Raw genomic sequence first — 19,312 nt, forward strand, 5'->3', positions numbered from 1 at the left:
GTCTTGCCTTCGTGTTACTGTTGGGATCAAAATCTGTTTTCATCCGTGTTACAGAATAAAAACTACAGTCTCCAAATATCATGAGACGAATCCGCGTACACAGACGACGCACTAGATACCATTATTACCTGGACTTATTTCACGTTTCCGTAATAATGAGCAGTTTGTTGTTTCGGCGCTTGTAGGCCCGCCGGCGAGCCTTCGTCCCGTCTGTAGCCTTAACAAGGCTGCTCGTAGAAACGCGTTGTACTTGTTCGTGTCGTGTGTTGTTTAGTCATACAAATTACGCCGTCACGGACTTCAGTGTTCCCATAAAACATGTAAATTGTCAACTGGATAAGGCAAGTGGCTAACTAGTTAGCAATGCGACTCAGCCGTGCTAACGCTACTTGTCATGCTCGCTCCGTACTGCTGTTAGGCCGGCAACACTTGTTTACTAGTGGAATAATAAACAGGCTTGTCAAATAACAACCCTGAGACATTTTAATACCATTTTCTAAAAACGTGTCTGCGGTGAGTTTCAAGCTTTCAAACCCCTGTTTTGATTCACTCCCAAGATGGCAGAGGGTGACAAAAAGGCTGTCAAGAAGAAGCACGGGAGCCGGAACCCGGTTCTGGCCCGGGGCATCGGCCGCTACTCCCGCTCCGCTATGTACGCCCGCCGGGCCATGTACAAGAGGAAGAGCAAGATCACGGAGACCAAGGTGAGGGACCATCGGACCATCACGCAGCGATTGACGGTCGTGACGGAAACCAAATGCACATCAAACCTCTTGATCGTATCTCGTTTCAGACGGAGAAAAAGGTGAAGGTGAAGCCTCAGGCCACCGTGGTCAAGACGGTCGGAGGAGACAAGAACGGAGGCACTCGTGTGGTCAAGCTGCGCAAGATGGTGAGTCATGTTTTCATTATTTTATTTACCATTGAGAGTTGTCTTTGAACGTTGTCAGGAAATATCAGAGCACAGTTCATTCAATAAGTGTCTCACTGAGTGTACCATGGTAGACTGGTATGGAGGTCCTTGTTATAAGAACATTGAGACCTTTAATTTGTTCAGTTCACATTCTAATGTTAGTTTTCGCTGTAAACACTTTGAGTATCAATATGTTCAATTGAAAAGAAAGGCTTGTCCATGTATTTACATGTTGTTGTTTTTTTTACTTGGAATTCAAGTATGACTTTTTATCCACCCCCCCGTAGCCCCGCTACTACCCTACAGAAGATGTTCCCCGTAAACTGAAGAGCCATGGAAAGAAGCCCTTCTGTCAGCACAAGAGGAAGCTGCGCACCTCCATCACGCCAGGAACTGTCCTCATTCTGCTCACCGGTCGCCACCGTGGAAAGGTGAGCACCATTTCTGAAAACATGCCTTAATAAAATGATTGAAACGTTCTCTTGGATTAGAAGAAATGATGGACGCGCAGAACGGGAGAATTTGATGTCTGAAAGAGGGACTACAATTCCTCTACACTATTAAATAATTTAAGATGAGACACGAGCGAACATGTGTTTGCCCTTTTATAACGTTATGTAAATTCACGACCATTAAATACCTTTCAGATGATGCAGTAATATTGCCACTCTGTGGGTGTCTTAATGGCAATGATTCGTTTGCTTCCAAAAGGAAATCTTCTCTGACAACCACATGGTGCAAAACTCGCCAACTTTGATCAGGATATATTGCATACAACTATTGATCATTTTAATCTGTAAAGGCACTATCTGATCCAGATGTAAACGAAATAATTTGACCAATGAAAACTCACTTGTGCACTAAAGTGATTCATGGCCACACAAAAAAAATGCTTTCCGTGTTTCAGCCGTAGACCGTTTGTATAAAGGTGGACAGAGCTTCTGGTCTGAAAAGTACAAATGTGGAAGTACGAGAGGCTCCAAAAAAACCTCTGGATCCATAGACTACCATTCAACTTCCCATTAAATACAAAGTCACATTTTTCCATTAGTCATAATAGTGTCATTAACGAAATTCACTCCCTCTGAGTTCTCATGGTCCATCTGAAATCAATTCTATCATTTATTAGATATTAGGCCTCAAAAGGTGACACCACAGCAGGTTGCTGCTTGTATTAAATGTGATCCTAATCACGTGTTTTCATGTGTTGGAATATTTCAAACAGTTCCCAGCAAAAAATAAATGTTGTATTAATTCATTACCAGTGGTAGCTTATCCTAGTAGGTGGCTCGATACCATAACAACAATATTGATTTACAGTTTCCTGGTTAACCTGTCAGTCTTGTCTCGTCACAGACGTTATAACCTCAGTGATGCACCCAGAGGAGTCTAATGCTGAAAATAATACTTTGTGAAAGGAACATCAGCGGCCTCATTTTAAACTTATTTTTTTAATCTCACTTTTCCTGACACTCGTCTTATTTTTTTTTACAAATTTTAATCACAGAACATTTGTTGTAGTAAGAAAAAGGATTTTTTTTTTTTTTTGTTGGCAACATAATGCCTGTTTTTGTCCATCACCACCGTTTATTGTAACAAGACATTGTCCTTCTCTCCCACTCTCAAACACTGCATGGGCAAGTTATGGAAGCAAGTGTGCCCACACACACTTTGAGCTGCTGCTGACCTAAATAATGCTTCAGCTACAGAACTGACGGCCAGAGAGCCCTCGATAAAATCAGTAGTGTGTGTCAAGTACATTTATTTTTCTCCTGTCTAAATAGCTTGGTATCAGTGGATTGCTGTTGTTGAATTGTTTTATCCAAATGGCACAAATTAGGTTGTTTTTTTTTGCTCACCAATTCAGTTAAAAGACCCCGCTTGTATGTGGTGAAATTAAATGGATGTAGTGGTTGGTTCAGTACGTATTTGCAACCCCACCCAGTACAGCAGTTTCATACAATGACGTTTGTTTGTTTGTTTGTTTTTCCCCAGCGTGTGGTTTTCCTGAAGCAGCTCTCAACTGGTCTCCTGCTTGTCACTGGTAAGATTGTTTTTAGTGGTAAAGATTTCTGTTGCTGAACATTTCTGCTCATTATAGAGTCCATAATCAATCAGTTGGGCACCTTTAATACTTGTCTAACATTTGTGTTGTTTCCTTCTCTTAGGCCCTCTTGCCTTGAACAGAGTCCCCCTGCGTAGGGCCCATCAGAAGTTTGTCATTGCCACAAACACCAAAATCGACATCTCTGGCATGAAGGTCCCCAAAACTCTCAACGATGCTTACTTCAAGAAGAAGAAGCTGAGGAGGCCCCGTCACCAGGAGGGAGAGATCTTTGATACAGAGAAAGAGGTAACTTGGATGTTGACTCAATAATCTGCTTTACTTGTCTATTGGACCTTGGCTTCTAGATTGATGGTGGCTAACTTGTTGGTTTTTCTTCTTCATGTGCAGAAATACCAGCTGACAGAACAGAGGAAGGAGGACCAGAAGGCTGTTGATGCTATGCTCCTGCCCCTCATTAAGAAAGTACCTCAGATGAAAGGATACCTGCGCTCTACCTTCTGCCTGTCTAATGGAGTCTACCCACACAAGCTGGTTTTCTAAATGTTGTAATAAAGAGTACCACCATCTTATCCCATCGCTTGACTAATTTTTTTTACTGGTGTTTACAATCACTGCATGAATAAAGACCTCAAGTGATTTCAGCAACGTTTCCGTTTTTCCAGAGCTTCATTTTGGTGTTAATTTACATGGTTTTATGGTGTCTTGTGGGAATGAAGCTGTCCTTGACACCTGATGAAATGACTAGAAATGGACCCCATAGCAATATTCTGGGAGGAAAAAAGCAACTCAAATCATATTCAACTTGTTGATCTCAGCATGTGGAAGGAGCTGGTACTTTTACAATATAAATTTATGTCAAATGGGAAACATGATAACAGATCAGTGCCTTCCCACTGATGAGGTTAACAAATGTGTAAACACACCTGGACGTCTCATAACTTTTAATATGAAGCAATGAAATGACCACAGCAGACATTGGACCCAGACAGCTTAACAGCTACGCTTTAATTAAAAAAATGACATGTCTAATGTAACAAGACAAAAATAAATACAAGTGTTTTATCTCTTTAACATGGCCACGGTATTTTTTTTTTTTTTTATCCTCAAAAACAGAACAAAGTAGAAAGCAGCACAGAAAAAGGCAGCGGCCCCTTGCCAAGGAATGATAAGTGCCTTTTGTGGAGTCAGTCAGTACTGTGTGTGTGTGGTCAGTTGGTGTAGAGAAAATGACTTCCCTCAGCCGGACTTGAACAGCAGTATGGCCACCTGACCCAAGTAGAAGTAAATGAAATGCTTGGTCTCATGAGTCACGTAGCTGCCAAAGTTCCTCCCAACGATGCAGTGCCAGGTCGGGTTATATTTCTTGTCAAACTCCTGAGTGGGACAAAGACACATTGCATTCAAACATTTGGCAGTATAAGAATAACGTTGCATTTGATACAGTTGATGTTCACAGTAAAAACACGTGATCTGGGTTTTTTTCTTTTTTCAAAGGGCTGTGTCAACTAAAATGTGATCGTTTCCTGCACACAGACTGTTGAAGCTGGGGGAAATGAACAGTATACGCTGTTAAACTGCATGACTGTCATTCTTGTATCACCTTCACCCAAACCAGTATATTACATGTTTTGTTTTTGGTAGTACAAATCTGAGATGGGTGATTTCACACACACCTTTAGCAACGTTTTGAAACTTTGTATACAAAAAGGTACACGATCAGAGATGCGTGTCCCTCCTTAAACCACAACACCGTGGAGATACAAAAAAATATATAATAATAATGTGGGCAAGTGGCTTCTTCAGTACAGTCCAAGAGTAACAGGTTTCCTCAGGAAGAGTGGAAACAATTACAAATCCCATGCTGGGTGTGTGATATGAATGAGGCACAGGATGGTTGGGTGTAAAAATAGCTTCCCCAGCACTGCAAAAGACTCCATTTAACGGAATTACTCGGTTTTTTTGTTTGTTTTTTTTGTTCTCATCTTGTGCCGCTTACTTCGTGGAGATGTTTGGTGCGCCAGCAGTGGGCTTTTTTTTTTTTTTTTTTTTACCTTTTTGATGTACGCCGCGATGTCTTTCTCGATGTTGTACTTCTCCAGGGCCTGTGTGGCACACTCCACGGCGTCCTGCTGCATGTCCTCCGACATGTCAGCATTTTTGATCACCGCCTTTCTGTCAGACATGGTTGCCCTGGGAAACCAGCACACAGCGGACAAATTCATCATCCTCCTCACAGGGCGCATTGGCACATAATAAAAACGGACTGTAGAGCCCGAGCATCCCCGCGGTAATCATCGACTGAACATCTTAAAGCTTGTAAAAAAATAAAATTAAAAAAAAGACGCGTTGTTATTACATAATGCCTGATGCATAATATTTGAACGAGCCATTTCTACAAGTGTTGCATAACAACTTCCATCAGCTCGCTGGAAGCGCGCTCTGCGTAGTTTCTATGGAGACGCGAGATATTTGAGGGTTTCGTCTCTGATTTTTTTTTTTCCGACGTTTTCTTACAGGAATCCTGTAGAAAAACCAGGCGACAGCATGAAACCACAAGTGCTGCAACTACCAAACGTCAGAAGAAAAAAAAAAACCAACCAAACAAACAAAAAAAAACCCCACGGCATCTGCTTCAAGCGTGCTGGACACCAAAAATAAACACCCCCAATCCTCGTAATAATACCACGTTTTTGTCGTAAGTAGGACTTAATCTGTGGTGAGCTGTCATAGTAACACCTGGCCACATGCAGTCAGCGATGACGGGCTGTTGATTAAAGCTAAAGCACGATAACGAGCTGCTCATTCATCCCGAGAAAAAAAAAAAAAAAAAAAAAAAAAAAAAAAAAGGGAAACAAACACCGTCTAACAGTGAGGACAAGATAGACACTGTCGTTTCAGTGACATTTAAAAGAGAACACATTCACTAAAAATGGTTGCATGCGAAATTGTTAGTTTACCTAATAGTATCCCGTGCACTGTTTGTCTAGTTTAAAAGAGACGGCTGCTCCAGAAGCGACAACTCCCGCGAAGTGGTTGACAAAAGTAATGTGGGTGTGTAGCGGTAAGAGACTGCTGCCTCGACGCGCTCCTATTGGCTGATATTAATGCACAAATCGCTGCCATTGGTGGACGCTGGCTTATCTTTCGGGTGTTTCTGCTAGCATTTTATTTCAACCCATCATCCTTTGCGACACCGCCGTTGCCGAGGAAACCTCTGTAAATAACTGGCTTCTGGCATGGGCATGAGCTGCAGGGTGCAGAAGAGCGCATCACCGCCGACGGTACCGTGACAGGTTACGAAATTAATTAATTCAACGTCACGATATTATCTTTTTCCTCGTGCCATCAAGCCTACGAATTTTCAGTTTTATTTTTTGGGCAATATTTGTAGTAAATAACATAATATAAACAGACAAATGCCCAAAACAATGGAGAGAAACTACTTACATTTGGACGCTTTTTAAAAAAAATTATTTACGAGGCACGGAAGCCATAATTTAAAAATGGTTTTGTTGTACACAGAAATAAACTTTGGTTCATAAAAACCAGTATCTATTGTGTCAAATGAGAGATCTAAGATGTTACTGTCACAACTATCTCCAACCACAAACAACACGTGGTTGTTATGTGGTTCGCTGTAACCACAGCATTACACACACCAGGAGAAAATGTTGTAAAACAATCATCATAATAAAATCCAGTAAGAGTTGGTGCTTGGTGGTCTTGGGGTTGAATACCTCACCTTTATTCTCCCAACATACCTCTCGTCATCTTTGTCTCGTCTGACCTTAAAACCTTCCTCCATAAGGATTTTTCTTTGTGCACGGGGTCAGTTGCAAACTTCAGTCAAAGTTTAAGGTGTCTCTTTTCGAGCAGAGGTTTCTTTCTCGGACGGCAGCTTTCAGTCTTACGGATATGTAAAACTCACAATAACTTGTATTTGAGTAGATTTTATGAACGACTGATCTTGGAATCTGCAGTTATTTCAAAATGTCTCCATGACACATTTCGGAGTAAGATCTTTTTTTTCTTAATTCAATTCAATTCAATTCAATTCAATTCAATTCAATTCAATTCAATTCAATTCAATTCAATTTTAGTATTTATTTACAGCAGAATTTATTACTTAGAACAGAATTATACAGAGAAACCCAACAATTCAACAATTCCCACATAAGCTAGGAGGGAAAAAACTCCTCTTTTAAGGAGAAAATCCTCCAACAGAGGGAAGTAAAAACTCCCTCTTAACAGGAAGAAACCTCCGACAGAACCAGACTCATGTGCCTCGACTGGTTGGGGTGAGAGGAGAGCAGAGAGGGAAAAGGACAGCATAGAGATCCACAACATGAACTGTTGGCGGGCCGACAATCACAGAGCAGAGACATGCAGCTCCGTGGCCGGGACATCTGCAAAGGAAAAAACAGAAGCTACGCGAGTGAGGGAACTGAATGGAGACAATAGACAATAAGCAAAAACTATGGGAGAGAAAAAGCATGAAGTTAGTGAGATGTGATGGTGAGATATGAGTTATAGAGAGTGAAAGAGTGAGAGGTAAGAAGCTCAGTGCATAACGAGGTCCGCCAGCAGCCTCGGCCTTTAACAGCATGGTTCAGGTCTACCTGAGCCAGTTGTAACTATAAGCTTTATCAAAAAGGAAAGTTTTGAGTCTAATCTTAAAGCTAAAGAGGGTTTCTGCCCCTCGAACCCAAACTGGGAGCTGGTTCCACAGGAGAGGAGCCTGAAAACTGAAGCTCTGCCTCCTATTCTACTTTTGGAAACTCTGGGAACCACAAGCAGGCTGAGAGAAAAGATCTCTGACAGGATGATACGGTTCTATAAGATCTCTAAGATACGATGGAGCCTGGTCATGAAGAGCTTTGTAAGTCAGCAGGAGAATTTTAAATTCTATTCTTGATTTCACAGGAAGCCAGTGAAGAGAAGCTAAAACAGGAGAAATGTGATCTCTCTTGCTAAATCCCGTCAGTACTCTTGCTGCAGGATTTTGGATCAACTGCAGGGTTTTCAATGAGTAATTTGGACATCCTAACAACAAGGAATTACAATAATCCAGCCTGGAAGTAACAAATGCATGAATTAGCTTTTCTGCATCGCGCTGAGGAAGAATTTTCCTCATTTTATTCATATTGCATAGATGAAAGAAGGCAGTTCTGGAGATTTGCTTTATATGGTGTCTAAAGGACAAATTCTCATCAAGGTTTGTTTGTAAGACTCATTGTTTACATGAACAAACTGAAATCTATTTGATGATTAGGATTTGAACCAGTCTAATGCAGTTCCTTTGATCGTCATAACATCTTTCAATCTCTATAATAAAATCGTGTGCTCAATTGTTTCAAAAGCAGCACTCAGGTCCAGAAAAACAAGTACAGAGACGAGTCCAGTGTCTGAGGCTATTAGAAGATCTTTTGTAACGTTCACCGGTGCTGTTTCTGTGCTATGATGAACTCTAAAGCCTGACTGAAAATCTTTAAACAGACCATTCCTCTCTAAAAGATCACAAAGTTGATTTGCAACAACTTTTTCAAGGATTTTAGAAATAAACAGCAGGTTGGAAATTGGTCTGTAGTTTCCTAAAACAGCTGGATCCAGAGTAGTTTTTAAATGAAGGTTTAATTACAGCCAATTTAAAAGCCTGTGGCACATAGCTGGTTGAAAGAGATAGGTTGATCTGATCTAATATGGAAGTACAAATTAAAGGGAAGACTTCATTGAGGAGTCTTGTTGGGACGGGATCCAAAATACAGGTAGATGATCCAGATGAGGAAATAATTGCAGTTATCTTTCTTAGATCTGCACTGAACTCCTTGGGTTTTCTCATTGTACTTTGTGTTGGTCAAACCAATGAGTGCTGTGACACAAACCCTTTTCATGTGTGCATAGAGAAGCAGCCAGCTTTAGTCAATCATAATCACCAACAGGAAGTTAAGAAGCTGTGGCACGTTAAAAGACATTTTGGAACTTTCAGCACCACTAAGTTAATAAGTGTGTGTATGTATACTTGCAACCCGGCATTGATGAGAAACCCAAAATAAATCAAACTTTGAGCACCAAATTCTTGCTTTTTTTCTATTAAGGATGTCTGATGTAACACTCCTTCTGTCCCAGAAAAAGAACAGTTCAAAGAAATCAGTGAAAGCTAAATATTGCCATGACATTCATGATCCTGTCCTGCTGCTGTCACATTTTCACGAGTGTGACTCTGTATACTTACAATTAGTGTTCTACATTTCAGTTGTTATTCTTCATATGATTTTGAAAAGAACTTTGACACTCAAGAAACTTGACTTTGTATTCATTTTTTTTTTTATCCATTTATTTCACTCATACATCAACAACCTGGTCATCAACAACCCCACAGATCCTCAATCTTTTTTTCTTAAAATATTTTTTTGATATATTTGCAATCATCCACATCCAAAACTGAAGTTAACTCCTTACACTAATATTCAGGTTTTACACTGTAGTAATATTTCACTTCCTTTTATCTACTTTAAAAAGCGCTGAAGTTTCAAAACGTCCTCACCAAACACTGTATGCAGTCATTTTCATACCACAACATAAAAAAGATTAATCAAGTCTACCAGTACATTCACACTCATCAATCAGCGACGGGGGAACTGTGATTTTTCTCAAGAATTGCTTGACCATTTCTTTGCATCATCTATTAATTAAAAAAAAAACTTTGCACAAGGTAAGGCAAGGTCTTAAAGAGCACTATTGTCAAAGAAAATGCATTGATAACAGTCGTCCTCATTATTCATGATGGATAACAAATATAACAGAAGCCTGTTCAGATTAAAATTGCTCCTCTGAAGTTATACTCCCCATTTCTTATCCCAATAAATAAGGGAGGTAAAAAAAATAAGTTAATTTTGAGCATGATTTCCACACCACGCCTAAAAATCAAGGCAAAACTCCTTCACAAGGATGCATGACAGATTTAAACCGAAGGTAAAAACAAAATGACTATCTTGTCCAGAGCATGCATGTGTTTAAGTTAAAGCATCATGAATGGAGGGGATTTCAACTTAACATGTAAAAACGTTCAACACAAATAATTAAAATGGCTTTCACACTTGTTTGTGTGAATGGTGAAAGAACAACACACACATTTGTTTCGATCTTTGCTCAGAGCTTTAAATACAGGTGTGACTGTAAGATGTTGTCTGATTCACTCGCTGCGGTCCTTTGGCTCTCTGTATTTGTACTGGATGTATTCAAAGACGTCTCTCTCACTATCCACCAACAGAGGCTCTCCTGCCACACCTACAACAGATCCACAAGGAAAAATAGCTGATATTAAAAAGGTAAAAGCAAGAATCATTAGTTACTGACTGATGATAGAAGTTGCAACAGAATTCAGGAAGTTCATATTGACTGAGACTCACCAGTGACCCCAAGTGGTCGTATGGTGTACTCATTAAGAGTGAATCCCTTCTCCAGAGCATGAGTCCTCATGTTTTTATTGAAGATGTCACTTCCAGTGAAGTACAGAACTCCACAGTAGTACTGGTCTTTGGGAATTAACCTTTGGAAAAGGGGAAAGGGCATTTAGAGATCAGAAACAAACTGCTGATGGGAATAATGAATAAAAACAGAAGAGTGGCTCTTTAATGTTTTTGTGGAATAGCAAAATGTAAGTAATAGATCCTGTTTGGTAATTTAGAAGGTAAGGTTTTATAGGAAGACCCCACTTTGATCCAATAAACTGTTACAGTTTCACTGTAAGGACTTTAACGTGTTAAGTGCCATGAAATAACCTCTGTTGTGATTTGACGCTATATAAATAAAATTGAATTGAATTGAAATTGAATTGTAGCACACAATGAATCCTCACCCACCAAGCAAAAAAACTAAAATGTTGGGAAAAGAAAAATCAAGTAAGGCACCTAATATCAATACGCCTGTGCAGGTATTCTTCCTCATCTTCATCGCTCGGCTGCAGCTGGCAGACTCCCTAGAAAAACAAGATCCAGCACATTGTAACCACAATCATGCGCACACAACATCGAACACAAGCAACTGATAACACGAAAAAAAATAAGCCGAGTCCTCACCATGTACTTGGTGTCTCCTTTGGACAGAGTGTCGGTCACGAAGCCAATGGACTCAAAATGCTGGACCACGGTGTGGAGGAGCTTAGGCTACAAAATAGAAATGGAATAAAATAAGTTGTAATGAGATAATAAAAAAAATTTATTTGGCAACACACTATATTTACAACAGGAGGTCTTACCTGCTTCTCAGTTTCAGAGGTGTAGTTTGGGTGGGTCAGCAAAATATCAATATCACCACTCGATGATGCACCTGAAATTTTGGAACACGATCAATAAAAGTTGAGCTGCTATCACAAACTAAAGACTAACAATCATTAACGCCGGTTAAGAGTACCTCTCCTGTAACTTCCACAGATTGTTCCAATATAGTCTGTGGCGATTTTCTCCAACTCTCCAAGAATAAGAGTCTACACATAAACACAAGACACCAATGTGAAGGACTTCTACATTAAATCATTTGAAGATATCAGAAATATATAAATGCTTCATCACCTCCATCTTTTCCATTTCAGCTCTTGGAATTCTTTTCTCAAATTCTTCAAAGTACCTAAAAGCACCAACAATGACCCGTTGAACACAGCTCAAACTTTGAGATATTCAAAGTATCTTAGGATATCTAAAATACATAAAACATTGAGATCTAAACTTACTTGAGTCCGATTTGTTGATGGTGGTTTAGCTTGTGTTCGATCTTTTTCAAATCTAAAAAAAAACACAAGAACTCTGTTTACTAGAATTCATACTAAAGGTTAAACTACATTACGCATGCAATGGACTGCATGTCAAGAAAAATATAAAGTCATACAAAGAATGACATTAAATGATCAATTTAAACAGTTGTAGCATAAGTCAAGTGTTAAACAAACCTTCCAACGTCTTCACCCCATCGTCAAAAAACTTCCTGGCAGCTGCAGGGCTAAAGTCAAGACCCAAGACAGGCACTTTGTTATTCAAACACATAACATATAACTACATGAATGCGAGTCTCTTGCTGGAATGGCCACTGAATTGGTCACTCAGTCATGATGCATTTTACTGTGAAAGTCCATATAAGCCATTTAAGATGACCGGTAACACTAGCGACATACCCAATTCCAGTAACTCTGGTGAGGAAGTTGATGGAAGAGCTGGTGTCATCATTTCTGATCTAGAGGAAAATATAAGTGTAGCACATCAGTCTGTGTAATTTGTTGTAATCACTGTACATACAGGAATGATTCCCACACTGCGACACTTACCTTTTCCAGTTTCCTGAGTTTGCCAGTTTGCAAAAACTCATCAATCTTTTCTGCTATTTTAGCCCCAACACCATCCTGTTGACATGTGACAACAAACATGAGGGGGCTTTACAGTGTTTTAATCCTTTATGTGTGTGGCACGATGTTGAATATCTTCCACCAGTCTGTTGTTGCAAGTGCATTTAAAATTTTTTTTTTTTTTTTGCAGCCATCTGTTGTTGCAGCACCGTCAGAGCCAGTGACACCAATAAACTGAACAAGCTGAAGAAGAAAGCCGACTCTATGCTGAGGACTGCAGCTCTGGAGCCCCGAGAGTCAGTTGTTGTGGAGGCTGTTGCACAAACTGCTCAACATAATGGACAAAACTTCACACCCCCTGTACGGCTTACTGGTCAGACAGAAGAGTTTTCCGTCGGCGGCTTCTCCAGCTCCGCTGCTACAGGAAGTCATTCCTGCCCACCACAAAACACCGGGAGGAGAGACTCATCCTCTGAGTGATAATGCACATTCTATGTTTAATTTGCAAGAACTACGTCTTAAATGTAATTGAATCTACAGCGATTTATGTCTTTGTGTGTATATATGTGCAAATACTGTGTTTTGTTTCCTCCCTCGCTGTCGGTTGTGTGCGAGTTATGTGCGTTTTGTGATCTATGCGACTGCTGCTGCAACACTGTAATTTCGCTTTGGGGATCAGTAAAGCACTCAATCAGTCAATCAATCAAAACCATTTACCATGAAAAGAGCATTAAAAAGTGTGGAAATCCCAACAAAACCTCTGATATATCTGCAATTCAAACAATGAACTCGAAAGTCTTATATGTTTACAGTCTGAAATCCAGTCATTATTCTTTTATCTATATATCTATCAATCCAAATCTGATTATAACCATGGACAATGTTTACACCATCCTACCAACAATATCAGGGCTTTCCCTTGGTGTCTGGAGGGCTTAGGTGCTGTGGTAGCAGTAGGGGTTGCTGAACTACTATTTGACTAAAAACTATGCATTTTCACATGATTTTGGACGAAAGATATTTATTTAAAAATGCTATAAAAGCAATAACTACCAAACAACGGTAAAACTGAGCTTATAGTGAAGCTATAGTGAGTTAAGTGCTTGGAAAAAAACCACTTGGGTTCTGCACGTACTTGTTATAATGGTGGGACATCTCTGACTATCCCACAGAGAAATGTTAGACAACGGGCGGTTTGATGAATGTATTTATGTATGGGAATCAGCACCCAATCAATATCAAAACTGTAAGTTGAAAAACATACTGAATAATACTAACCAATATATCAACACCAGTGTCTTCAACTAAAACTCACAACCATTAAAACCTCCACGAAGGCGGGACCGGACTCTGGACCGCTCCCGTTTGGAGTTGCTCTGCCAAAATCTCATTATGGATGTAGACCACTGTCACCAGGTTTTTCACATGTTTACTGACCGTCAGCAATTCACTTGTGTATTACTTACAAAGGCAGCAAATGACATTAGACTGTATTGAGTGCACATACCAGTTTCTTGGCCTCTTCTCCAGTTTTGATCTTGTGAGCGTACTTGGAAATGGTAGATGCTGCTTTCCTATCCGCAGAGCACAAACAAACACGTTACGTAACAGCAGAACAAACATATTATGAATTTAATTGATTGGATTTCAGCAACAAGGTTAAATACAGTTTGATCATAATTGATTATGATCACAGTGGGCTAAGGTTATGTATTGTAGGTATTGTGCATTAAATTGTCAGCTTATTAGGAGCTTAGGAGCCATAAATCCTACTGCCATGAAGTTTATACTGAATAAATCAGTTTGTGTTGTTGAAACTGTTTCCAACAGGGTGAACATCATGGTGCTTCTAACGTTCAGTATATCCACACTGACGTAATTGGCATGAAAAAGTAAGTAAAACAGAAGCACATCTCAAAATAGCAGTACAATTCAGCATCGATAGATTTCTAAGTTTCAATACAAATATAACATAATACAATTATTTAAGGGTAGGTTCCATTGTTCCAATGTTTTCTGTACACAACCACTGGATTTACTGGGTTTCAGTAGAATAACAACAATACAAGATGGTATAAAGAACACCGAGACCTCCCTCTTTAACAAACAAACAAACAAACAAACAAACAACACAGATCACTGCTGAGGCTTCAGACCTTACCTGTAAGCATTATACTTGTGTACGGCTCTGTTGACATTTTTCTCGTAGTTGGCCAGCTCTGGAAACAGAAGTAGTGTTAACACGTGGTCACGTTTCCTCACTCACGTAGTTTATTACTGTTTCAGTGATGTCAACCCAGCTGAGGGCAGGAGGCGTTTAAATGACAACACACCAGACATCTGCGTGTCAAATCGCACCTCTAAGTAACCCAACATGAAAACGCAAGAAAGAAATCGCATGATTGAGGATACTGTGACAAAAAAAAACAACAACATGTAACTCGTGAAGTTATTTTCGGACTGTTTTCTATTTAAAAGCAGGATGAACGACTAGCTGCAGCTCTCTTCACGTACCGACAAGAAAGTCTGTTATTCCCTCGTTTAGGGATTCCTGTGGCGCCTTCCTCTTGCTCATGGTGGATTTGACAAAACTCTTAAATGTATGCTGGAAAGTGAAAGGGGATCCCTTAGATCCCTTTTGTTTTCTCAACTAGCCTCTAACTAACACGTTAGCCTTACGCTAGCTCACGCTGAACAATGAACCAACCACGTAGGGAGGGGGGGCTGGAGGGGGGACGTCCCGTGCGTAGTACGTCATACGCAAAGCGATGACGTCAGCAGGTTTCTTTTTATGAAGTAACGTTAACTTTCAAATAAATAAAATGACCCTTTCTGGGTGCAACATCGACTGTGTATACAGTATATTGCTTGGCAAGTTTTATTACTCCACATTTTAAAATGCATAAATACATTAACTTTTAACTATTAATTATTACAAATCACCAGCAGGTTTTACTCCAAGACAAAACAAATCAGATCTCAGCAAATGACACTTAAGAAACTAAGGGTTTTACTGTAAAGTTATTAAAACATGTGTCTCTTTTATCTTCCACATCACAACTGCATAATATTCAATGGCATGTACAGTGTATTGCTCCTTTAGTAAAATGGTATTCGGTAACCTCAATAATACACCTTCTGCAAAAATCTCTGTTTAAAATATAGTTTTTTCAGTTTACAAAATGATTTCATAAAATTAAAATATCCTTTATTTAACAAGGTTCAGTGTAATGAAAATTAATCTTGATGAAGCAGTGAATTTACAGGACCATCTCTTCCTCTTCTTGTACTCTTCTTGTACTCCCCCGTTGTCTTCCTCCTCATGCATTAGGAATTTATTTTTATGTAAACTTTGTCCCTGGAGAATATTTTAATGGCCTCCTCGATTTCAGAAAGCCGACAATCAAGATGAGCCCGACGTGAGAGGAGACTCAGATTGTCACCTTTAAGGGGGAGCGAGAGCAGCTCAGTCACCAAGGAGCGGTGGGCTGAGGAAAAGAAAATAGTCGGCAACAACATGATCAGAGAGGTAATAAAAAAAAACAACATGCTGTACTAATAGATACTGGACTTTAAAGTCACCATCATGAATGTAAGGGCAGAGATAAGTAGGCACAGAGACGTACTCTCTTTCAGGGACGTCAGTGTCTGCTGTCTCTCACTCTCTGGCATCAGGGTGTGACCCGCTGGCACCGTAGGATCAGGCACATTCCTCCTCTTCTCCTCCTTCTCTTTACGCCACTGCTCCTTCCTTTCCTCCAGGCTGTGGATGTGGGATTTGTTTGAGCGCCGACGAGAAAGATAAAAAGAAATGGCAGTGAAGGAATATATAAAAAAAAAAAAAAGAAGCCAAAACTTACCTGTGTTTTTACCATAAATATTATGAATAAGGTAAGACACAGTACAAGAATACTCACTACTGAGGCACCTGTCCTTTGACTGCGCTGGGCACCGGCTTGTCTTGAAGGTTTGTCAGTGACTGGGACCGACGAGGCCCAGTTTTTCGTGCAGCCCTGGCATTATGTTTTATGAAGTCTATTGTCTGGCCTTGAATTTGCAACTGTAATTAAAAAATAAATGAATATCCAATGATCATATCAAACAGTGTTTATACTTAACAATTATGTTTTTTTTTGTTCACTAAAACATTTCAGAGCATCAGAGAAAAGATGCAAGGCCCACTTCTCTGTAGAAAATTGTGCTGAAATCAACATCACCGTACTAAACCTCTGGTGAGTCGTTCATTATATACATTTATGAGCAATTCTCACTTGCAAGTCCGGTGTGGAGTTGCGGGAGTCCGGGCGTTGCACAGCTGCAGGTGAAGGTTTGGATTGTGTTATTGGGAGGGCAGCAGACCCAACATGAGAGTGGGCCTTCAGGAAGTTTTGACACTGTGGTTTAACAGTTGGACTAAAAACCTACATGAAAGAACATCGACTGGTTAAAACGTGATGCAGAGATATAAACAGCTCCAAGACGTCTATCTTTCACAGATGTGCTCCTTGCCTGTAGTTGGGCCATCACCCTGGATGGGATGTTCTCGTATTTTGAGGAGGTCCAAAGAGCTTTGACTGGAACAGGACGGGACTGTGCTCGCTCAGCTTCCTGTTCTTTGCAGCGTTTCTGTATCTCCCGGAGACGACGCACGTTCTCTTTGCCAAAGTCATGCACTCGCTGTTCTGAAGAGCCGAGTCACAAAAGCGTTGTTTTTTTTTAACTCACTATACTCACATTCACAGTTCACTATTTTCACGTTTTTCATACAAAGATGTGGAAAAAAAATGCTGATAGCTGAATGTCTCTCTTTTTCAGTAGCTGTATGGCAAATAAACACCAGCTCAGAAGAACTCAAGACTTTTGTAAGATAATTCATATTCATGGAGGAGATAATGGTGGACTACTTACTAAAAGAAAAGAAAATGACAAGCGGTGATAAATCAATTGCACTCACTTGGTTTGGGAATAGGGGTGAAGGAGACGCCGTCAAGTTTGAGTAGCTCCCCAACAATTCCTCTCTGTCCCCGCTCCAGAATATGGGTGGCATTAGGGCTGATGCGGGGGCGATGTGTAGGGGTTCGAGCGCTGTAGCAGCCTGGGTGCAACATCGGATCTGGAGGAAGTGGATCGGAGAGCAGGGCCAAAGACCCATCACGGTTCCCCTCTAAACGGGCACGAGCTGCAGGAGGAGAGAGGCCGACATGTATTTCATATAACAACGTCGTCTCTTCAAGTGTTTAAACACAGGCAGGTGAAATTTTACTCTAAAATCGCAGCTTTCCAAGTGTGGTGCACATTGTGCCTCAAATATTAAACCACTTGATGAGGTGAGTGGACTTCAGAAAAGTTCACTGATGCCAACAATTAATCTTGCTTCTTTAACGTTTAACTAAAGTGAGTAAACTAAAAAAGAGAAAGTGATCTTAACTTTGTAAAACAGACTCACACAGTACATTTTGTTTTGAGTGGGATCTTAATACACCAGGACCACGAGGATCTAACCTGAAGCAGGTCGTTGGTAGTACTGAGGGAACAGCGATGGATCTGGGGGGATTGGCCCAGATATGGATGAAGGTCCCTCACACATCTGAAGCGGCAAATGTAAACAGACAAAATGTTACATTACTGTTATCAGCTAAAAAAAAAAATATATATATATTCAAAGTAACATAGATAAGTGATAAGAAAATGTGTGCTTAATGTTACAAGTAAGACTGAGGATCAAAGATTTCCTTCGGCCTGCAGTTGGTGTGATAACTGTATTTATTACAGCTTACAAAACACAAGTACGAGAGGATTATGCACCAGTTGATCCAGACTGCATACAGTAAGACAATGCATGATTGTCTAATTAAAGTTGATTTAAGGTTATGTTTCGGTCAGTATGCGTGATTGCAACAGCGCAGCTATTAAAGTCAACACGTAAAATGAATGAAAGACTTGATAATATTGCTGTACAAGTCCCTTTTCATGCACTGTCACCCTGCTCTCTAACGATACCTCACGCTAACTGTAGCTATTAAATATTAGCTCGTAAAGTCAGCTCATCAACAGGCTTTTTCGACGTATTCCTGCTCCGAAGTGAAACGCACACACGCAACACATACTTGCAGCTCGTTTACCTTTTCGGTATTGTCTTGTTTACCGGTTGAAGATTTTGTTGACGCACACGCTGATGACGCCGAAGTAGCAACACTTTGTTGCCGTATTCTTCACCATGGCAACAGAGCAGCCGCGCACAGAACTAGATCAAATAGAAGAACGGTGTCCCCCCCCCTCCCCCCCCCCCCGACATAGTCTACTACGTCATTACGTTTATGTACGTAGACACAAGACACAGCGGTAGACAACAAACTACAGCCCGACATTATTAAACACTCATTCTACATTATTAAAAGGGTAGGCAATTATTAAATAAAATTATGTGTTTACGTGCCCTGGTTTTGTAGCAGTTGTAGTATTTGTAGCAGGTGTAATTGTGACGTAATCCTGATAACGTGAAATAGTTATCGTTTCCCTCAGTATTGCCTTTCAGGCTCTAACACCCCTTCTTCTTGACTTCAGTTGCCGCACCCAAACCCCGACTGTCCATATTAACTCGTAAAACACGAGTACTTAATTTCTACAGCGTGCTGGAAAGGTACAGCGTACTCTGTGACAGTATTGAGTATTGCCTGACGGGTTTTTAACAGGGCAGAAATAACCCCTGCATCGTCAGAGAGGGCATATTATGTAAAGGTCATTGCTCTCGAGTAGTGTAACTTACACTAAAACAAATCCAGCATTTCCACAGTTGTTTATACTGTTGTTTCACAGTGATAGTGGCTATAATAATAATATGAATATATGACAAAATTATATCATTGCAGAGATTGTGCATAAGCATTTCCTTCATTTCCAGTATTTCTCTGCTGCTACAGTTCATGGTCTAAATAACTAATATGTGAAAGTTGACTGTGGGATAAGTGGAGGCAGTAACCGATGTAGAAAAATGCAA

At 40.2% G+C, this 19,312-nt stretch overlaps 4 protein-coding genes across 6 annotated transcripts; 1 reads left to right on the top strand and 3 right to left on the bottom strand.

Moving 5' to 3' along the window:
* Nucleotides 1-535: 535 nt before the first annotated feature.
* Nucleotides 536-3,550, top strand: rpl6 (ribosomal protein L6). The gene is made up of 6 exons (XM_069707804.1): nucleotides 536-704; nucleotides 794-892; nucleotides 1,201-1,344; nucleotides 2,909-2,957; nucleotides 3,082-3,266; nucleotides 3,369-3,550. The coding sequence occupies exons 1-6, from the start codon at nucleotides 558-560 to the stop codon at nucleotides 3,519-3,521; spliced, it is 777 nt and encodes a 258-aa protein (XP_069563905.1). The 5' UTR covers nucleotides 536-557; the 3' UTR covers nucleotides 3,522-3,550.
* A 411-nt stretch (nucleotides 3,551-3,961) lies between these two features.
* dynll1 (dynein, light chain, LC8-type 1) lies at nucleotides 3,962-6,041 on the bottom strand. Its single transcript, XM_069707805.1, has 3 exons — nucleotides 5,939-6,041; nucleotides 5,033-5,171; nucleotides 3,962-4,355 (listed from the first exon to the last, which is right to left on the bottom strand). The coding sequence occupies exons 2-3, from the start codon at nucleotides 5,162-5,164 to the stop codon at nucleotides 4,218-4,220; spliced, it is 270 nt and encodes an 89-aa protein (XP_069563906.1). The 5' UTR covers nucleotides 5,165-5,171; nucleotides 5,939-6,041; the 3' UTR covers nucleotides 3,962-4,217.
* A 3,246-nt stretch (nucleotides 6,042-9,287) lies between these two features.
* Nucleotides 9,288-15,001, bottom strand: polb (polymerase (DNA directed), beta). Of its 2 annotated transcripts, XM_069707806.1 has the most exons (14): nucleotides 14,830-15,001; nucleotides 14,477-14,534; nucleotides 13,823-13,889; nucleotides 12,298-12,372; nucleotides 12,148-12,206; nucleotides 11,926-11,975; nucleotides 11,710-11,761; nucleotides 11,552-11,606; nucleotides 11,394-11,466; nucleotides 11,239-11,309; nucleotides 11,060-11,146; nucleotides 10,892-10,959; nucleotides 10,391-10,530; nucleotides 9,288-10,268 (listed from the first exon to the last, which is right to left on the bottom strand). In XM_069707806.1, exons 1-14 carry the CDS (start codon nucleotides 14,888-14,890, stop codon nucleotides 10,174-10,176), a joined length of 1,011 nt encoding a protein of 336 aa, XP_069563907.1. In that variant the 5' UTR covers nucleotides 14,891-15,001; the 3' UTR covers nucleotides 9,288-10,173. The 2 variants fall into 2 exon arrangements, with proteins under 2 accessions (XP_069563907.1, XP_069563909.1); XM_069707808.1 differs by lacking the exon at nucleotides 12,298-12,372.
* A 158-nt stretch (nucleotides 15,002-15,159) lies between these two features.
* Nucleotides 15,160-17,909, bottom strand: enkd1 (enkurin domain containing 1). Of its 2 annotated transcripts, none has more exons than XM_069707814.1 (7): nucleotides 17,818-17,909; nucleotides 17,270-17,494; nucleotides 16,825-16,941; nucleotides 16,587-16,736; nucleotides 16,233-16,375; nucleotides 15,942-16,078; nucleotides 15,160-15,803 (listed from the first exon to the last, which is right to left on the bottom strand). In XM_069707814.1, the coding sequence occupies exons 2-7, from the start codon at nucleotides 17,465-17,467 to the stop codon at nucleotides 15,643-15,645; spliced, it is 906 nt and encodes a 301-aa protein (XP_069563915.1). In that variant the 5' UTR covers nucleotides 17,468-17,494; nucleotides 17,818-17,909; the 3' UTR covers nucleotides 15,160-15,642. The 2 variants fall into 2 exon arrangements, with proteins under 2 accessions (XP_069563915.1, XP_069563914.1); XM_069707813.1 differs by having other exon boundaries at nucleotides 16,825-16,997; nucleotides 17,818-17,903.
* Nucleotides 17,910-19,312: the final 1,403 nt, after the last annotated feature.

The sequence above is a fragment of the Brachyistius frenatus genome, unplaced genomic scaffold (assembly GCF_029030835.1).
Source record: "Brachyistius frenatus isolate BFR_SWC_R1_liver_20210118 unplaced genomic scaffold, ASM2903083v1 Contig_72, whole genome shotgun sequence".
In the NCBI taxonomy this organism is placed as follows: Eukaryota; Metazoa; Chordata; class Actinopteri; family Embiotocidae; genus Brachyistius; species Brachyistius frenatus.